The sequence below is a fragment of the Pantherophis guttatus genome, chromosome 8, assembly GCF_059756535.1.
Source record: "Pantherophis guttatus breed Tessera chromosome 8, ASM5975653v1, whole genome shotgun sequence".
NCBI classification, from domain to species: domain Eukaryota; kingdom Metazoa; phylum Chordata; class Lepidosauria; order Squamata; family Colubridae; genus Pantherophis; species Pantherophis guttatus.
In genome coordinates this window covers 39179380-39200008 of record NC_142070.1, presented here as the reverse complement: position 1 = coordinate 39200008, position 20629 = coordinate 39179380, and the positions used below count along the sequence as shown (strand labels likewise).

General features: G+C 37.7%; 1 protein-coding gene across 5 annotated transcripts in view; it reads right to left on the bottom strand.

Annotated features, from left to right (window-relative positions):
- PRDM5 (PR/SET domain 5) overlaps window positions 1–8987 on the bottom strand; it is a 74041-nt gene extending 65054 nt beyond the window's left edge. For 2 of the 5 annotated variants that reach the window (XM_087874618.1, XM_034401507.3), the window contains exons 1-2: window positions 8687–8942; window positions 5806–5889 (exon numbers count right to left, since the gene is read on the bottom strand). In XM_087874618.1, coding sequence (XP_087730744.1) covers window positions 5806–5889; window positions 8687–8779 — 177 coding nt within the window. In that variant the 5' untranslated portion in view covers window positions 8780–8942. Of the gene's footprint in view, window positions 1–5805; window positions 5890–8686 lie in introns of all 5 variants that reach the window. The other 3 variants (XM_034401508.3, XM_087874617.1, XM_087874616.1) reach the window with 3 other exon arrangements.
- Window positions 8988–20629: the final 11642 nt, after the last annotated feature.

The following is a 20629-nucleotide window of genomic DNA, read 5'->3' as shown; positions in this document are numbered from 1 at the left end:
TAATCTTTATTTTCAAGTGAATATGGTAAAATATTAAAAACTGTTACATCTATATAATGATAATACTATTTCTTCATTGCACAATGACAGAACTAGTGTGATGATCAGTCTTTAGAGCACCTGGGCTATTTATAGATAAAATTTCCCTAATAGTCGGGCTTCAGGCCGGGGTACAGCACAGAAACGGCATTGGTTGCGCTGGTGGATGATCTCTGGAGGGCTCGGGACAGGGGTTGCTCCACTGTCCTGGTCCTGTTAGATCTCTCAGCGGCTTTTGATACCATCGACCATGGTATCATGCTGCAGCGGTTGAGGGGGTTAGGAATAGGGGGCTTTGCGGTGGTTCTCCTCCTTCCTCTCCGACCGCTCACAGTTCGTGTTGACAGGGGGGCAGAGGTCAACTTCGAGGCGCCTTGCATGGGGAGTGCCGCAGGGGTCGGTCCTCTCGCCCCTTCTGTTCAACATTTATGTGAAGCCGCTGGGTAAGATCATCCGTGGTTTTGGGGTTAGAGTCCATCTGTACGCTAATGATACTCAGCTGTACATCTCCACCTCAGACCACCCCAACGATGCCCTTGATGTGATGTCTCGCTGCATGGAGGCCGTGCGGGTCTGGATGGGGAGAAATCGGCTCAGACTCAACCCCTCCAACACCGAGTGGCTGTGGTTCCCGGTGCCGCGATATAGTCAGCTGGTGCCATCGCTGACTATTGGGGGTGAGTCTTTACCCCCACAGAGAGGGCCCGAAATCTGGGCGTCCTCCTGGACACACGGCTGTCTTTAGAAGAACATATGACGGCCGTGGCCAGGGGGGCTTTTTATCAGGTTCACCTGATCCGCCAGTTGCGGCCCTTTCTGGATCGCGACGCCTTGCGCACAGTCACTCACACCCTTGTCACCTCCCGACTGGACTACTGCAATGCTCTCTACATGGGGCTCCCCTTGAAAAGGACCCGGAGGCTCCAACTGGTCCAGAATGCGGCCGCGTGGGTGGTTATGGGCGCAACTCGTTGTGCCCACATGACACCCGTCCTGCGTGAGCTGCACTGGCTCCCAGTGGTCTTCCAGGTGCGATTCAAGGTGTTGGTTACCACCTTTAAAGCGCTCCATGGCATTGGACCTGGATACCTTCGAGACCATCTTCTGCCACCAGTAGCCTTCCACCGGCCAGTTCGCTCCCACAGAGAGGGTCTCCTCCTGGTGCCATCGGCCAAATTATGTCCGCTGGTGACACCCAGGGGGAGGGCCTTTTCTGTGGGAGCCCCTGCCCTTTGGAATGAACTGCCCCCATAAATTCGTAAAATCTCTGATCTCCGTGTATTTCACTGTGCCCTCAAAACCATGTTGTTCCGCCAGGCTGGGTTATCAATGTAAAGATTTTTTTTTTAATTTGATTTATATGCCGCCCTTCTCCGGAGACTCAGGGCGGCTTACAATGCGTTAAGCAATAGCCTTCATACTTTTGTATATTTATACAAAGTCAGCTTATTGCCCCCACAAACTGGGTCCTCATTTCACCTACCTTAGAAAGGATGGAAGGCTGAGTCAACCTTGAGCCTTGGAGAGATTCGAACCAGCAGAAATTGTAGGCAGCTGTGTTAATAACAGGGTGCACTAAACCCCTATACTATCAAGGCTCTTGATTTTAATTTGGTTTTAAATGGGATTTTAAATTTGGGGTTTTATAAATTGGGCCTATTATTTAATAATTTTAATTATTTTTAAATTTTGTCTGTCTTTGTGTTTTTAATTAGGCTGTACACCGCCCTGAGTCCTTCGGGAGAAGGGCGGTATAGAAATAAAATAAATAAATAAATAAATAATAATATCAGATATGCTATTCAAATCTATTTTGAAAAAATTAAGTTTAAGTTTACTTACCTAAATGCTTACCTAATAAGGTTCAAAAATCTATACTTTTATTCCTGTATTTGCACATATCTAATCAAATGTAGGAACATGCTTTCAATGTGGCTAAATTAATAATAAATATTGTAGAAACAAACTTGACAAACAGAAGTTGTCTTCTAGACAACACAGTATCAACAGTAGAGTCCTTCAAGTTTCTAGCTTCTATCATATCTCAAGATTTAAAATGGACACCTAACATCAAAAACATCATCAAAAATGCTCAACAAAGAATGTTCTTTCTGCGTAAACTCAGAAAGCTCAAATTGCCCAAAGAGCTGCTGATTCAGTTCTACAGAGAAATTATTTAGCCTGCCATCTGCACCTCTATAACTGTCTGGTTTGGCTCTGCAACCAAACAAGACAGACACAGACTTCAACGGATAATTAGAACTGCAGAAAAAACAATTGCTACCAACCTACCTTCCATTGAGGATCTGTATACTGCATGAGTCAAAAAAAAGGGTTGTAAGAATATCTACAGACTCCTCACATCCTGGATTGTTTCAACTTCTACCCTCAAAAAAACGCTATAGGGTACTGCACACAAAAACAACTAGACACAAGGACAGTTTTTTCGCAAATGTAATTACTCTGCTTAACAACTAATTCCCACAACAGTCAAATAATTTACTAAAACTGTATTACTATTATTCTTTTCTTCCTTACTAGTATTTATCTCTTCCCACTTATTACTATAACCATATTGCTTGTATCTTTTTATATACAATATTTTATATTATATCTTTTTATATATAAAAATAATTATATTCTTTTTATTTGTTTCCTAGTACGATTTGATAGCTTATTAGTAACCTTGACTATCACTAAGTGTTGTATCTTTTTATAAAATATATTTATTCTCCTTATTTTCCTTATGTACACTGAGAGCATATACAACTAAGACAAATTCCTTGTGTGCCCAATCACACTTGGCCAATAAAGAATCCTATCCTATCCTATCCTATCCTATCCTATCCTATCCTATCCTATCCTATCCTATCCTATCCTATCCTATCCTATCCTATCCTTCTATTCTACTCTATTCTATTCATACTTTCTTTAAGAGACTATCTATAGCAGGGGTGTCAAACTCATGTTGTCATGGCAGCGTCATATGACATATCAGGACTTTCCCCTTCGCTAAACTGGGCATGGGCATGGCCAGCACGTGACGCCTCTGGCCCATGGGCCGGGAGTTTGACAGCCCTGATCTATATAAACTTGACAGCTGCTTTCTACTTTACATACTCCTAGCAATAAACTTGAAGCTCACAACATGACTTGTATCTTACAACTCTTCTATTCAGATCATCACATTTAAACGTAAGTTGCTTAGGTTCAAGCATTCAAAAAGTCATCAAAGCTTGCGTGCAGCAATCTCTGCATGATCTCAAAACTAAGTCAGGGAAAAGAAAAGTTAAAATACTGTGCCAAAAGTCATAAAACCCGAGGTTATGGCTTGTTGAAAAAATGGACTATGCATCCTTATCAGACAATAACCAAGTTCTCAAGACAATCCGTGGTTTTTAGCAAAATAAAAATATTTAATTAACAAAGAGCAGTGAAATAGTAAAGGTAAAGATTCCCCTCGCACATATGTGCTAGTCGTTCCTGACTCTAGGGGGTGATGCTCATCTCTATTTCAAACTGAAGAGCCAGCTCTGTCCGAAGACGTGTCCGTGGTCATGTGGCCAGCATGACTAAAGGCCAAAGGCGCATGGAACACGGTTACCTTTCCAACAAAAGTGGTCCCTATTTTTCCGCTTGCATTTTTTATGTGCTTTCGAACTGCTAGGTTGGCAGAAGCTGGGACAAATAACGGGAATTCACCCAGCACTAGGATTCGTACTGCTGAACTGCCGACTTTTCGATCAACAAGCTCAGCGTCTTAGCCACTGAGCCACAGCAATATACTTATGAGAGTAAATAATCAAAATGATTAATTAATACAATTCTTATCAACTTATGTACTGGATTTTATCTATTTCAAGAACATGTTACAACAAGGATCTAATGATGCTGGAGCACACCACATCCTCTGAGTACTGAAAGACTCCATTATCCTTTTCCAGCTTTTGAGATGTTATTAATAAAATATTGGGGTATTTCAAGTTGTTCAAAAATAAGGGTGAAGTTTTCAAGATGAACTTCTTGTATACTCTAATGCAATCTATGCAAATTAAAGCAAAGAATTCAGAGTTTCAGAATTACAACAGCTTCATATTTTTAATTACATGGATGGACAGAATATAAAGGTAAAAGTTTTCCTTGTCCGACTCTGGGGGGCGATTCTCATCTCCGTTTCTTAGCTGAGGAAGCTAGCGTTGCCAAAGACATTTCTACGGTCATGTGGCCAGCATGATTATATGCCAAGGCGCACAGAACACTGCTACCTTCCCACCAAAGTGGTACCTATTTATCTGCTAGATGGGCAGAAGCTAGGGTAATTAACGAGAGCTCACCAATCGCGCGATGCTTAAGGTCTTGAACCCAGCAGCTTTAACTGCTGCGCCATCGTGCCGCTGGACAATATATGAATCTCTTCAATTATTCTTTTTTTTAATAAATAAATTACAGCCAATGACAAAGAAGTTGAATTGTTACTTTCAGCTACTTAGCAATTATAAATTTTGGTAACCTGTTTTCAACATTCAAGAAAAATTCATACTGATTCATAATATACTGATTCAAATATACTTTGTAATAAAGGAAGCAATCAGTAGCTAAAATATGTGAGTTAAAATATGCTGAAACATATTTCATGTATGAATACTAGGTAACCTGTCAATATGAAGTTAAAGCAAGCAATTTTTTAGCTACCGCTGGCTGGTTCAAGTCTATTTATTCCAGACAAATAATTTGGCAATACCCCCTCCCAAAAGCTACTTACCCTTTATTCCTTTATGTTTAATACACAAGGTTGTTTGGTAAATTGTCTATCTTTTCATAATCTCATCTCTTCTTTAAAACCTAATGCAAATTTTCTATAGGTTTGTTGTCCTTTCTTAGTCCTCAACAGGTCTACGTTTTCTCTGAATCTATTTCTACTAGTTCAAGAATACAAAGCTATGGACATTTGTTCTTTCCAGTGATTGCCTTCATCCTTTATGGAACTGGTGATTAAATTTATGTAGGAAATTGGAAAAATGTGTCAATTATACATTGAAATGAAATTTGATTATATTTCTTTTCAATTTTTTTCAGGTAAAATTATGTTGAAAAATATTGATGATGCTTTAACACTAAGATTAACTCTAGAACATGTGGATGGAATTTATATGCTATGACTTTCTGAGAATTTCTCAAGCACTTTAGCAAATCACAGCCTTAATCTTACAACAACTACTTGCACAAGCACCTCCTTATGCTTAAATATCATAGCTCTGTATTTTTATAAAAGTTCATCTCTTTCTATGAATGAATGAATGAATGAATGAATGAATGAATGAATGAATACTAAATAGACAAGCACATAAATTGTATTGTATTTACAATTGTTAGTCTTAGTGAACACACCAATATCTTTATAGTTGCTCAGCTACCTTTTCAGCATAGACATTTGAGAACTAACTGCCACAACTCTAACTGCCACAACTCTAAGTTCTCATCGCCTACATCATAAAATGGTTTAGCACCATAAACATTTAATGGATAAATCAGTCATGCTATGGTTTAATTATAGTACAAACATGGTTTGTTAAACTATACCTTACATTAAAGTAAATCAAGTTTATGCATGATCGCATATTCATCTGTCCTTACTGGTGTTGACAAAATGTACACTATCAACATTATATTAGGGGCAAAAATGAAGCATCAGAAATTCCATGCCTCTTAATTGCCCCAAAGCAATGTTTTAGAAAATTTCTTAGACAAAATGCTGGAATTTTTTACCTCCCACATTAGCCTGCAGTCTGTGTTTTCATCCAGTTCCTGTGGCATTCGCTTTTCTCCTGCAAATGGTCCAAACTTTTCACCCTAGCAACAGTAACAAAATTGGCATCTTTTGTTTATGAAAAAACTACTATTAATTGCTGAAATCAAACTGTATGTTAAAATTTACAATACAAGCAAAAAGAGCAAAAATACTTGTATGTCTGTCTTCTGCTGCTCAATTATCAACTATGAAAGTAAGGGTGCATTCATATAATTCATAAAGTCAGTTTAATACAATGATTAAGGTACTAGGCTAGAAACCGGAAAATTGGGAGATCTAGTCACACCTTAGCTAGGTGACTTTGGGCCAGTCACTCTCTCTCAGCCCAACTTACATCACAGGGTTGTTGTAGTGGCAAAAATAGGAGGAGGAAGGAGTATTATGAATGTTTACCATCTTGAGTTACTTGTAATAAAGACTGGATAAAAAAATCCAACAAGTCCTTGGGAAGAACTTGATAGGTGGTGGATAGAAATTCTGGATCCAGTCTAAACATCTAGTTGACTGTGCAACAAACCAGCTGAAGAAACATTGCAAAGACTGATTACAAACAATGGTATGACAAAGTAGCAACAATGGTGCATTGGAAGGTTTGCAAGAAATATCATTTGCCTGCAAGCAAGAACGGATGAGACAATGAAATAGAGAAAGTAACAGAAAATGAAGACGCTAAAGTACTCTGCAATTTTAAAATGCAAACAGATAAGCACCTGCCAGATAATAACCCAAACTTAAAACTACTGATAAGAAAGATTTTTAAAAAATCTGGATAGTGAACATGGCAGGTCTTGGAGATAGCAGGATAGAAGAGATCAAGAACCGGAGAAGATAACAAAATACAAAGACCAACAAATAGAAACAGAATGACTATGAAAAAAGAAAGCAAAGATAGTACCAATAGCAATAGGCGCCTTGAGTGCAATCCCAAAACAACTGGAGCACCTCTTGAACACCATCTACAATGACAAATTCACCATCAGTCAACTACAATGAAACCATTGGATCAGCTTACATCCTTTGATGGTATCTGTAACAATGTCAAACATCCACATCTGCCTATCCCAGGTCCTTTTTTTTTTTTTTTTAATTTGATTTATATGCCGCCCTTCTCCGAAGACTCAGGGCGGCTTACAATGTGCTCAGCAATAGCCTTCATCCTTTTTGTATATATTTATACAAAGTCAGCTTATTGCCCCCACAAACTGGGTCCTCATTTCACCTACCTTAGAAAGGATGGAAGGCTGAGTCAACCTTGAGCCTTGGCGAGATTCGAACCCTGCAGTAATTGCAGGCAGCTGGTCTTAATAAGCTTAATAACAGGGTGCCTTAAACCCCTGTACTACCAAGGCTCTTTTGGGTAGAACTTGATAGGCAGACAAAAATTCTATCTGTCTGACAGTGCAAGGAACCATAACAATAAATAATATCAGAAACACAATGCAAAAAAAGAGGGAATAACCCATCCTCTAAATATCCATAGTAAATAAAATCACCGTCCACAAAACTTCCATTTGAGCTAATATTAAGAGATAGGCTGCATAGTATGTAATACTGTGTTTCAGGTTTGATGGACTTGTTAAAATTTTCTTTTCCCAATCAGGCTAAATGGCACATCAGAAGTGTAGCAGAAGCCTAGAGAAGCAGAATTACTAAGGCCTCTCTGCCAATCTTGTCTATCTCGGTTGGCAATGACTTTTTAGCAATTACTGCATGACTATAATGATTAAGTGAATAGCTGAGGCTCATATTGTATCATGATTGACTGCCCCCAACTGACTTTGGCTTTGGCATAAGACAATCTTCCACAGCTTCAAAGCCCCAAATATGCCACAAGTAACTTCCAAAAATCCCACCTGAAAGCTATGCCAACTAGGAATTCTAGAAACTAAAGTGCCAATACTTCACGACTGCCAGAAGCACCAGTATAGGTACTGGTACCACCAGTATATAGACTCTTGTATTATTCCCAATAAACTGTCAATGTACAATTAGATTAACCTAACTATCAAACTAATGTAACTTAATGTAAATGCTGTTACAAACAAAAGGAGAAGGGAATCGCAGATGCGGGAACAGTAGTTTTCTCTTAAACTGGTATCTACTGTTCTTCATATATGCAAGTGTATGGATATCTTGATTTTAAGAAATGTGAATTGTGAATTAAAAACTAGTTTGATCAAGGAATGCAAGATAGTGCAGTAAGGGAAAGAGGAATCAGGAAGCAACATTCTGAATATCTTCTATGCAGAATATCATTTGGCTCCAAATTTCTACTGGTTCCGAGTACATAGAACAAGGATCACCTTGCAATGAAAGTGAACAAGTGAAAGTCCCAATCCATCTTTGAAATTTCTTCATAACATCCCTGTTCCAGGCTAAATCTAAACTCCCTGGAAATTAAGTTCAAAGCTATAGAAATATTCTGCTGCTATACTCTATTATCTTGCTTCTCCGTGGCTTTCTTTACTTTTGGTCCATCTTTTTTGTTTAAAGTAAGAACAAGAAGAGGGCAGGAAACCGTTCGGTTTCAGTTTCAGAATGCGAAACATCAGCATTTACTGCTGAGAAGCAGACGGAAGTGGGATGAGAGATGAGAAAAAGCGAAGGGGTTGGGACTTCCAAGAACTTAAAGCTGCAGGCAGAAGCAGGGAGGCAGGCTGTAATACGTGGCAGGCGTTCCCAGAACACAGGGAACTAACTAGGGCTGGGCGGGGGTGGGGCGCTTGAAAAAGAGTTTAAAACTAAAGGTTGCCCGCCGCCCACTCCGCCAGCTTCGCTTGCGCCTTACCTCCTCTGCGTATCCCTCACCTTAATGGGGCAGTAACAAAGATCACCCACCTTTTTCACTCGCCGGGCCGTAAAGAGCCCCATCCCGTCTTGAATTTTAGAGGACTTCAGGGCGAACCTGTCCGGCACGTACATGCCCAGCATTCTGCCCTACCTGAAAGGAAGAAGGGACTGTAACCTCCTCCCGCTGTGGGCTAATCGAGAGGCATTGCAATGGCAAAGGCAAAGGGGGATAGAGGGGAAACCATGAAGGAGCGCTTGCTGCTAGAATACCCCCCCCCCAGCTGCCCCCGCCTCCTGGAAAGTAAGGGCGGCGCCGTTCTTCTGCCATAGTTCGGGTAAAGCTCCGCTCTGATTGGCCGAAAGTTGGTTGCGATCTAAATTGGGGGGTGGGGGGGGACTAAGATTCCATTAAGCAGCAAGGCAGAGGATCCCGGATCACTAGTGAGAAACCGAGTGGGCGAGTTATAAAGGAAAGGGTTAGATTTAATTCGGCTACTGATTGCCTTTCGCACTTAGGTTGCTGTTTAGAGACCTAGTTCAACTTTTTTTTGATACCAGAAGTGAATTTACTAAAATTGTGACTTACAAAAGAACCTTTAAGTAAGGCTTATATTATAGAAAGATCCTAAATATAGTGATTAAAAGAACTAAATATGCTTTCCAAACAATCCAATTAACAAAAAGATATTCGTATAAATGCCTACATGAATCATTAACTTAATAATTAACCTCTAATACTAAGTCTAGACCTTTCTATGTGACCATTTCATTTTTAGCACATGAAGATTTCCATATTTTAGGAATATAATTCAGCATCACACTCTGATCCTTAAATCTAAATCCACAAATTATATTGACAAATGTATTCATATGAAACCAAGACAGAGCTATAACAGAACACAACCAAAGCATGTGAGGTTCGTCTTATATTACCAGAATAAGAAGTGAGGCTAGCTCAATTTTTAAATATCCTTTAGTAGTCTAATAGATCCAAAATAATATTTTCTGATGACTTTTATTTAAAAATCCTAGGAAAGACATTTTTAAAACTTCTAGGCCATAATATTTAGTTTCAGTTGTATATGTTGCAATTTTTTCAATTGTATATTGGACGTAAGACAATTTGGAAATGCAGTCTGCCAAAAGCTTTAAAACAAAACAATACGATCTCAACATACACTTCATCATAATACCAGGAACCCCAATATACAATATAGACACAGGATTTCCCCAAAAGCTTGGACACCTTACAGAAGGGAGTGAATATTGTATCAATTCATCACTATAATGTGTCCAGAAAATCAAAGATCTAAAAATAGAAGTCAATGCTATTATGGTCTCAGTCAATGTCACAGAACGTTTATGTCCATAGATCTGAACTAGCAAAAGAATCCATAGCAGCAGTACTATGTAACACACCTAACCTAGACAAATACACGAAGATTAAAATACCCAAATTTAAATTTATTCATCAGAGTCTGCCTCGCTATTTTGATAGACAACCAAGAAACACCAGGAAATCAGAACACCTTTGGATCACAGGTCTCAGAATTCATAGCAACTGAAAACCATAGCACTCCCACACATACAATCTGGTATGTAGACGACACCTTTGTCATAATAAAAAGGAACATCTAGAGAAGACACATGAAACAATGAATAACATCTTCAAAGCAATGCATTTCATGAAGAAAGAAGAAATCAATACACTACTCTTCCTGGATCCTCATCCTAAATAATTCACACTAAGTGCTCCATTACCAAAGCAGCAACCCAATCTCCTACAAGAGAAGCTGTGTAAGAACTTTATTCAGATGAGTACAAATCAGAGGTGGGTTGCTACTGGTTCTCCCCAGTTTGGGCGAGCTGGTAGCGGAGATGGTGAGGTGAGAGTGAATCGGTTTGCTCCGACCCTCAGTTGGGCCCTCCCGCCATCCCTGCACTATACTTACCTATATTTGTTCGTTTTTAGCTCAGCTGATAGGCGCAGCAGGGCAGATTGCCGTGCCTCAGTTGTTCTGAAATTCAATGTGCTTGCATTGGGTGCGAGCAAAGCGAGCACGCACGGGCAAAGCGTGTGCGCAAAGTGAACCGGTGGTAACACCAGTTGAAACCCACCACTGGTACAAATGTTCTGCAGACTGCCCATACATTTTTTTCAAGAAAAGGATTGAGTTTAGTTATATCTTTCAACCCATTGCCCAGCCAACTTTATCAGAAAGAGGCTGACTATCAACCTATTACAACACAACCAACACAAATTGTGAAAAGAATAACACTATAATATATCAAAAACATCTCAGAAACAACCAACAGACTATTAACAACTACATGGTGTCACTATAGACACAAATCCTTCAGAACATCTTAAATAACCCAAAAGACCCAGGATCCCAAGAAGAAAAAAACAGAAGTCATCTATAACATACAGTAAAAGAACAGGAACTGCTACTATGTAGGACAGACCAGTAGAAGAGCACATCAACGAGCCCCAACTAGCAGTCAAAAGGCATAATGAAAAACTCCTTAATCTTACAATATGTGGATAAACTCAGCCATAGTTTCAACTTGGAAACTGTGAGCATCCTAAACTAAGCTAAATCCAAAAATGCTATTGAATTCCAGGAATTTGGAATTCCATAGTATTTGACAAACAGACAAATCTACAGGCATCCTTTTTTAAATATATATATATAATGGAGAACTTTTCTGGTGTGCTATACATAGAAAGAAAAAAAATTCCCCTGCTTTTGTGAAACTTTTAAAATCTGCACACAAGGACTTAGGTCAGGGGTGAAATGCTCCCGGTTCAGACTGGATCACCCGATCCGGTAGCGATGGCGGCGGGTGGTTCGGAGAACTGGTAGCAAAAATCACTGCGCTCCCCCCCCCACCATGCCCAACTGAGCCACACGATCATCAGAGGCTTTTTTTTACTTTTAAAAGCATTTTTTCTACAACCTCTTCCGACGAAAAAATGCTTTTAAAAGTTAAAAAAAACCCCTCTGATGATCGCGCGGCTCAGCTGGGATCATCAGAGGCTTTTCAAAGCATTTTTTCTTCAACCTCTTGGCCGAAGAGGTGGTAAAAAAAATGCTTTGAAAAGTCTCTGATGATCCCAGCTGAGTTGCCTGATCTGCAGAGGCTTTTCAAAGCATTAGAAAAAATGCTTTGAAAAGTTTTTTTTAAAAAAGGTTGGCCACACCCACCCAGTCACATTACCACCCCACACCAAGCCACGCCCACAGAACTGGTAGTAACAAATTTTACATTTCACCTCTGACTTAGGTGCCATTTTAGAGCCATTCTAGATGGTCAGGATCTTTGCAGAAATGTACTGTATCTGGCAGGCAAACAAAAGAAACGTTATCTTAAAGCTTTGGAGGAGAAATATAGTATCGAATAGGGCATCTTATCTTACCACACTTAACCAGGCAGTGATCTGTCCATGACAAAGGAAACTTTTATTTTCTCTCCATTTCGTATTACATTCCTAATATCTAAAGGAAGTCAAACAGATGAGGTATTTGTATGTAGATCTTTGATTATTTGGGTTTTTTCCCACGTAAAATTGGAAGTGTCATGGCGACGTTTCAACGAAGTCTCATTCGTCATCTTCAGGCTGGTGTTTTCGGCTTCGTGCTCCTAGAAGCCCAGAAAAAAAGCCCAGAATCGACTTCCGGTTTGGCTCCGCGAGCTTCGCTGACGCTTTCATGAGCCCCCGATCCCTGGCAGAATTTTATTTTATTATCATCTATAGCCGTGGTGGAGCAGTAGTTAGAATGCAGTACTTCAGGCTACTTCTGCTGAATGTTGGCTGTCAGCAGTTTGGCAGTTTGAGTCTCACTGGCTCAAAGTTGACTCAGCCTTCCATCCTTCCGAGGTCAGTAAAATGAGGACCCAGATTGTTGGGGGCAATAGACTGACTCTGTAAACTGCTTCGAGAGGGCTGTAAAGCACTGTGAAGCGGAATGTAAGTCTAAGTGCTATTGCTATACAATTGTATGTATGTGTGTGTGTGTATTTACGCACACATGACTAAACATTCATTGCTTAAGATATTTTTAACATTTCAATTTTCACATTATTTTAGAATTCAGTAACTTCTAATAATCTGGAAAACCTTTTTGCCCAGTGCTTAGTTCTATATAGTAACAGACAAAGTGGACCCAGTTGGAACATTTCATTTTAAATAATATTATATTTAGTACCACTCTGAACACCAAGCTTTAAAATCACTTTTGATTATTTTGCTAATATTATGTATTATACATTAGCGAGTTTTTGAAAGACAGGAGGACCTGAAAGTGAACTCTCCTCTATTAAACAGATCCATTTAAATGGGAATTCAATCCACGATGTGATGGATTTAGACTGTATTCAGTTTATCAGAGTGCAGATTGGAGCTAGCCAAAATGCTTTTTTTTCTCCCTCCATGGAGAGAGGCATTTGTTTCAATCTGATTATAATGCTGAAAGGAAAAAATAGCATGCATTTGAAAATGTTAAAAAGCTGGGAGAAGAGAAGTGAGAATAAAAAGTAAATGAGAATTAGACAAACCAACCAGTATTTAAAATTCTATATTTAAATCTGTATACTTATTGCTTTTAATTTTAATTACTAGCTGCAGTGAATTTGTGAATTTGTGTGTTTAAAAATGCCCTTATTAATATTGCTCCCTTTCTGGAAAGCCAAAGAGTATAATTATGTTATTCTTTGCATTGTCATTTTGAAAAAGCATTGTTTAAGTTACGGTCATTAGTAACTAGGATCCTTGTGAGTTTTCAAGTCAAAGGCAGAAATAGGAGTATATAATTCAAAAGACAAGCTTCTTGAGATTTAACCAACTATACAAACCATCCACATATATGAAGTAATAATCCAAGTAGCAGGAGGAAAAGTCCTGGATTGTTGCCGTTATATTAAAATGAATTGTGACATTCATACTGAAGTACTTCCACTTTTTTGGTGACTGAAGTATTACATAAGAAGAAAGCACCTATTATCTGATTTGTTATGCATTGTTGCTAGGCTTTTTAAATGGACCATTTTCCTTTATTGAAATATTTTTTAACTAACTGGATGATTCATTTAAAAGCTAGAATGCTATTTAATGTGGAACCCATAAAAACAATTGGTCTGTTTCCTGAAATTGACAGGGTCACTGTAATAATTAAATTTAACACTGAAAAATAACATTTGGAAATCCCCAAGTCATTTCTTCTGGGATCTAGAAGACAAGGATTAATTTAGTATGAATTTATCATTAGAACACATTGCTACTTCTTCTTCTAGCTACAGATCTAAACTCTTTTACAGCCAGCCAGACTAAGATCACAGCTGTTAAAGTCTTGATTTGTTTCATGTTTTTATTTAAGTCTTAATTCTTTTAATGTTCCTGAGTTTGAACTTTATCATTTGCTGAGAAGCTATTTCATAGCTCATTCCTAGATAGATAAGTGAAAGTTGTATTGAATTCAGTAGGGTTGGCTCCCAAATCTATGTGTTTAAATCTGCAAACTTATCTTAAAAGCAGAGGTTAGGATAACTTGAGAAATAATGCTGCTCAAGTTCAGGATTGAAAGTTCTTGTATCACTGTGGAGAGTTGAGACAACTAGAATAGTAGAAGAACTTGATACACTTAGGACTTTTCTCCTGCCATGAATCGCTATACCAGCTGGGGATTAATGTCTGCACTTTCTCATCCTGGTGTATGTTAGGTGTAATCTTCCATACTTACCTTTCAGAAGACTATTGTAAGTCTAGGGGTAAGACATGAATAACGTTTTCCAGTTTGTAAAAATAAGGTGACAGAAAAGGTCATTTCAAGGCATATCTTCCTTATAGACAAAATTTCTGCCACTATTTCATATTACTGGTGTCTTAAAATACATAGAATTAGATTTATAATGCAATGATGCAGTGGTGGGTTCCTCCCAGTTCGGCCTGGTTCAGCCGAGCCAGTAGCGGTGACAATATGACATATGACAATATGAACCGGTTCTCTTTGTTCGGGAGCTGGGCCCTCCCGCCAGCCCCCACGTTATTCTTACCTTTTCTTTGGCTCCGCCACCAATCTATTCGCTGTCTCCCGAGTCCCAGCTGATCGGCTAGAAGGAAAAAAACTCTTTAAACTCTTGCCGCAGGGCTTCAAAGGGTCATCCTACAGCTGATAAATGTTAAAAGGCAGTGTGGTGGTAGACCAGTGTGCTCGAAAAACAAATGGGTAGACCGGTGTCTCCAAAAACAAATGGGTAGACCAGTGCCTCCAAAAAGACCGGTGCGCTCCAAAAATAAATGGGTAGACTGGAATGCTCCAAGAACAAATGGGTAGACCAGTGCTTCCAAAAACAAATGGGTAGACCGGAACGCTCCAAGAACAAATGGCTAGACCGGTACAGCTCTGCAAGCAGTTAAAAACCTAGTAGACCAGTACCTTTGCTAAATCCTAAAGAATTGTCACATGACCATCAAGCCATGCCCACAAAATAAGCCACGCCCACAGAACTGGTAGTAAAAAATTTTAGAACCCACCCCTGCAATGATGGGATATAAGAAATGGAAAGAATAAAGAGATTGAAAGAATAAATCCAGGCTGTTTGTATCTAACACTGTTTAAACAAAAATCATATGAAATCTTAATTGGGAATATATTACTTTCTTTTTGGAAGGAAGGAAGGAAGGAAGGAAGGAAGGAAGGAAGGAAGGAAGGAAGGAAGGAAGGAAGGAAGGAAGGAAGGAAGGAAGGAAGGAAATTGCACTTACCACATAGCCATAGCCATCACCATCGATACATGCTTCATTAATATTTCAGGATAACTATTCCCTTTGAGGATTTTAATTAAAATAATACAACATCATGTAATTGAAAGTGAAGTTGTTCTTGTTCTGTGCTTCCTTTTACACAGAAAAAGAAAGAGAAAGGGTAGTGGCAAAACATCTGCTGATAAAGCATGGATATGTTTGTTTTCTCTTTCCATTTATTTTTCTGATTGCGGACCTAAATATTTGTACTTTACATTGAAAAATACACTGAAGGTTATTGCAAGTATCTGTTGTAATCATTTAATCTGTTATTTTTGATCGATTTCATGTATCTTTTATAGAAAACTTTTTCCAAATATCTAAATTTACTTTGCTGTGAGATATGTATGAATCAATTAAAATAGAGCTAGAAGGGACATTGCAGGTCTTCTAGTCCACCCCCCTGTTCAAACAGGAGACCCTATACCATTTCAGACAAGTGGCTGTCCAGTCTCTTCTTAAAAACCTCCAGTGATGAAGCATCAACAACTTCTGAAGGCAAGCTGTTCCACTGATTAATTGTTCTCACTGTTAGGAAGTTTCTCCTTAGTTCCCAGTTGCTTCTTTTCTTGATTAGTTCCCATCCATTGTTTCTTGTTCTGCCTACAAGTGCTTTGGTAATAAGTTGAGCCTCTCCTCTTTGTGACAACCTCTCAAATACTGGAATACTGCTATCATGTGATTTTGCTAATTTTGTGATTGCTTCATACTCTGCAAACAAAAAAGTTAACTATTTCAACAAGGGCAAAATGTCCTGCTGTATATAGAAATGATGTGGACAATTGGTACCATAGGCACCATGTTGTTGAAGATGACATCAAAGCAAATCAGGTAACCACATAGAGTATATAAGAATTAAATGTTTCAAAAAGTCATTGTATTTCCCAAAAGAACAAAGCAAGCTACATACATTATACCACTCTGGGAAACTAGCACCTTCGATTCACCATGTCTTCTTTTTCTCTGAGACCAGTGTTACCATGGGGCTCAGGAAAGCTGGAAGCAGAGATCCAGAACAAATTGCATTCAGATCAATTAAATATGAAACAGATGTTGCACTACTGATTCTAAATTTAAGTTCCTTACAAGAAATCAAAGGCACGTTCAATTTGCCTGAACAATTACTGTAAGTATCTGTTGTGGCATATGGAACTATTCTTTTGTCTTCCTCTTTCTTCCAGATGTATCTTGTCGTTTGCTTTGTCTAGAGTTATAATGATTATTTATTGTTCATTCTTCAATATCACTAAAAGCATAGTTCTTATATTTGTTTTGATAAGAATCGTGTTTGTTAAATTTAGATGGCTCTTTGAAAAACTTTTTGTTGTTAACTGACATTTCCATCACATTGTTAGTTTAAAATATTTCCTTTATCAATCAGTAAGAAATCCAATTGCATTATTAACAAGGTAAATGTGTGATTATTTATGCCAGAATACAGGTACGAGGCTTGAAAATATGTGAAATTGTATAAAACAATGCAAGAAAAAACAATTGCTACCAACCTGCCTTCCTTTGAGGACCTGTATACTGCTTGATTCAAAAAGAGGACCGTGAAAGTATTTACAGACCCCTCGGATCCTGGACATAAACTGTTTCAATTCCTACCCTCAAAATGACGCTATAGAGCACTGCACGCAAGACAACTAGATACAAGAATAGTTTTTTCCCGAATGCCATCACTCTACTAAACAAATAATTCTCTCAACACTGTTGAACTGTTTACTACGTCTGCACTACTATTAATCTTCTCATCATTCCCACCACCCATCTCCTTCCACTTATGACTGTATAACTGTAATTTTGTTGCTTGTATCCTTACGATTTATATTGATATTGTTTCCTGATTGCTTATTTGTACCTATGACTATCATTAAGTGTTTTACCTTATGATTCTTGATGAACGTATCTTTTCTTTTATGTACACTGAGAGCATACGCACCAAGACAAATCCTTTGTGTGTCCAGTCACACTTGGCCAATAAAAAATTCTATTCTATTCTATTCTATTCTATTCTATTCTATTCTATTCTATTCTATTCTATTCTATTCTATTCTATTCTATTCTATTCTATTCTATTCTATGAGTCACACAATCACAAGAAGGTGATCTGAAGATGCCACTGAGTGGATCAATCTTACCGTAGTGACCAGATGTAACAAAGTAAATGTTGCAAAACAAACATACATTAGTATAAGTTCATTTCTTATTTAGGGGAAAAAATAAAAAATATTTGCCAGCTGGCTAACTATAGCTTAGGGTTACCAAGAAAATATGCAGTCTATCAGCTGGTTCTTTCATATTACTCTATGTATTGATTAACATAATTTATGGATATTTCTCTGAAAGTAGCAATGGCACTTAGCAACAATATTTAGACTTATATACCACCCCATAGTGCTTTACAACTCTCTCTGGGCCATTTAAGATGTCAGCATATTGCCCTCAACAATCAGGAGCCTCATTTTACTAACCTCCTTAATAACAGTAGAAATTAAGAAGAAAATGGTCCTGTAGGGAACTACGTATGTTTTGTGATTAATTAAGTGTTCTTTCTTGCTCTGATGTAACACATTTACTTATCTGCCAGACAAATTAATATAGCTTGTATGGTTCACCAACCACCATCTCCCTGGAACTTTTATTAATACTAACCAGAAAAAAAAATCTTTAAAAAAATCTGGATTTTTAAAAAAGCTTGCTATCTTTTTTCTATCAGATTGTAGAGAGGAGTGAAATGACTTAATGGCATTCACACTTATTCATAAGCTATAGTTAGCATGCCTTCCATCGATTCAAATGTAAATTATGCTTGGACCAAAAAAACCCAACCCTTTATTATTCTCCATAAGAGTGGTTTTCAGGCCTGTCTTTTCTTCTCTTTCAGCTTTTTTATAGTAACAATTTTTCCAAAAGATTCAACATATAGTACAGTAGCATAAAGATTTTAGTCCTTGCAGAAAAGTCAGAAATTCTCAAGCATTAGATATACTGCCATGATCATCAAGTTTGAGGGATGGTTAAGTTAAATATTATTGTACTTATTTTAGCCTCCTAAAATATTTTCAGTCCATTATTTATAAAGGCAGGATGTAGGAATCACAAAACATAAACTAGGACATACACTAATCCGGTAAAATTATAATGCAGTATCATAGTGTGAATATTAAAAGCTTTAAAAATACAGAACAAATTTCAATGAACAGAGATGATACAGAGTAAGCAAGCTGATATTCCAGTCTAAATCTAAAGAAAGAAATATGAGAGTTTTGTCATCAACTAAGAAGAGCATTTTAATGGTAGGGCACCACCACAGAGAAAACGGTGATGAAGTTTCTCCAAAATGCTTTGTAGAACTATCACTGAACTTATTTTTATCTCAGGACCATTTTTCTCTAGTGAGTAGAAGGCTTGTGGTCAGGGAAAACGGTCCATGCAAAATAGGTCTATTCTTACTCACATACTATGATTGAATCTGGAGTACACCCTCAAACAAAATAGTTCCCAAAATAAAATGTTAAAAACCATTTCTCTAACATACCTCCTTTTCTGTACATAACGGACTCAAATAATTACAGAAAGCTATATTATTTTTGGAGGGACATTTTTAATCACGTTTATAGAGTTTTAATTTAATTTCATTATAAGTATCCGAAACAATAACTGAGTACCTTAAATTGATACCATTTTTAACCTATAGTTTAAAAATAACTCATTATGTCTTGGGTAATATTGCTAAGGATTGAAATTAATATACATTTGACATGTAAGCTATTCAAGCGCTGGAATATACTATAGTACTACACTAACTTAAAGAACGTATGCTTAGATTACATCATATACCAAAACCATTTATTTGGAAATATATACCATCGATGCTTATATTACTTTCTTTCAAGTAATTGTACCTCAAAGCAGAATAGTGTCACTTTTTCTCAGTAAATAGGACAATAGTTGTTTTCAGACTAAGATGAAATAAAACCCTGGCTCAGATAAGATCCTTTGTTAATTGAATTATAATTTGTACCTGGTAGATGGAAACTGTTAAGCCATTTTTGTAACAAATAAATATTTTAATGTGGGATACATTTTTTAACATTCTTGATGGTCTCTAAAAAATTGAAAAAAGCTGTTTTAAAGATCTGTGATATTCTTTCATTTCGTTTATAGATATGCAGAATGCATTCCTTATGTTATATTTCAGCATCCCTTATGAAAACTCCCTTAACCCAAGGAGCAAAACCTGCAACTGCAATTTCTCATATTGTTTCACAATTCTTACTTAGCCTGGAGGATTATTGAAGAGAGGGTAAGGGTAAGATCCAATCTAGACCCATAGAGAGATAAAATGTCAATTAAAGTAATATTTATTGCAATTTACAAAGGCATACAATAAAGAACTATTGCAGTTAGTTTGTACATGTAATGTCCCATTTCTTTTCTGAGTGAAAGCACATGGGAGTATCTAGGTATAAGCTTAACAGGGATACCCTTTATTAAGGGTATCCCTGTTAAGCTTTATTAAGCTCTTCCTAAAAGTTCTTTGAAGATTCTTGAGTGTTAGAACCACTTTTGCCTTCCCCTTTCCAACAGTTGTTTATCTAACTGCAGAGTGTGGGATGTTAATTCCTTCCTTAGCTAGCATTACTTTCACTTCCAAGGAACAAACACCTTGGACTGGAAGGAAAGAAGGAAGAGAAAGAAGGAATAGAGGGCATTCACATTTTCTTTCTGACTTCATGAAAGTTGGCTGGGTGACTTTATATAATTATATATATATATATATTTAATTTGATTTATATGCCGCCCTTCTCCAGAGACTCAGGGCGGTTTACAATGCGTTAAGCAATAGCCTTCATACTTTTGTATATTTATACAAAGTCAGCTTATTGCCCCCACAATCTGGGTCCTCATTTTACCTACCTTAGAAAGGATGGAAGGCTGAGTCAACTTTGAGCCTGGTGAGATTTGAACTTACAGTAATTATGTATAGATGATGAACATGTTATTGCCAAAATGTATAAACTTTGCTGAAATATGAGACAGAAGAGAAACAAGTGAAAGAATGTATGATAAAATGGACTAAAGCTTTTGGGTACAATCTACAAATGGACCCATAGGAAAATATGCAGTTGAAAGGATTGACATTTTTATTATGTTCCTTAAAAACTATTTTTATAAAATGA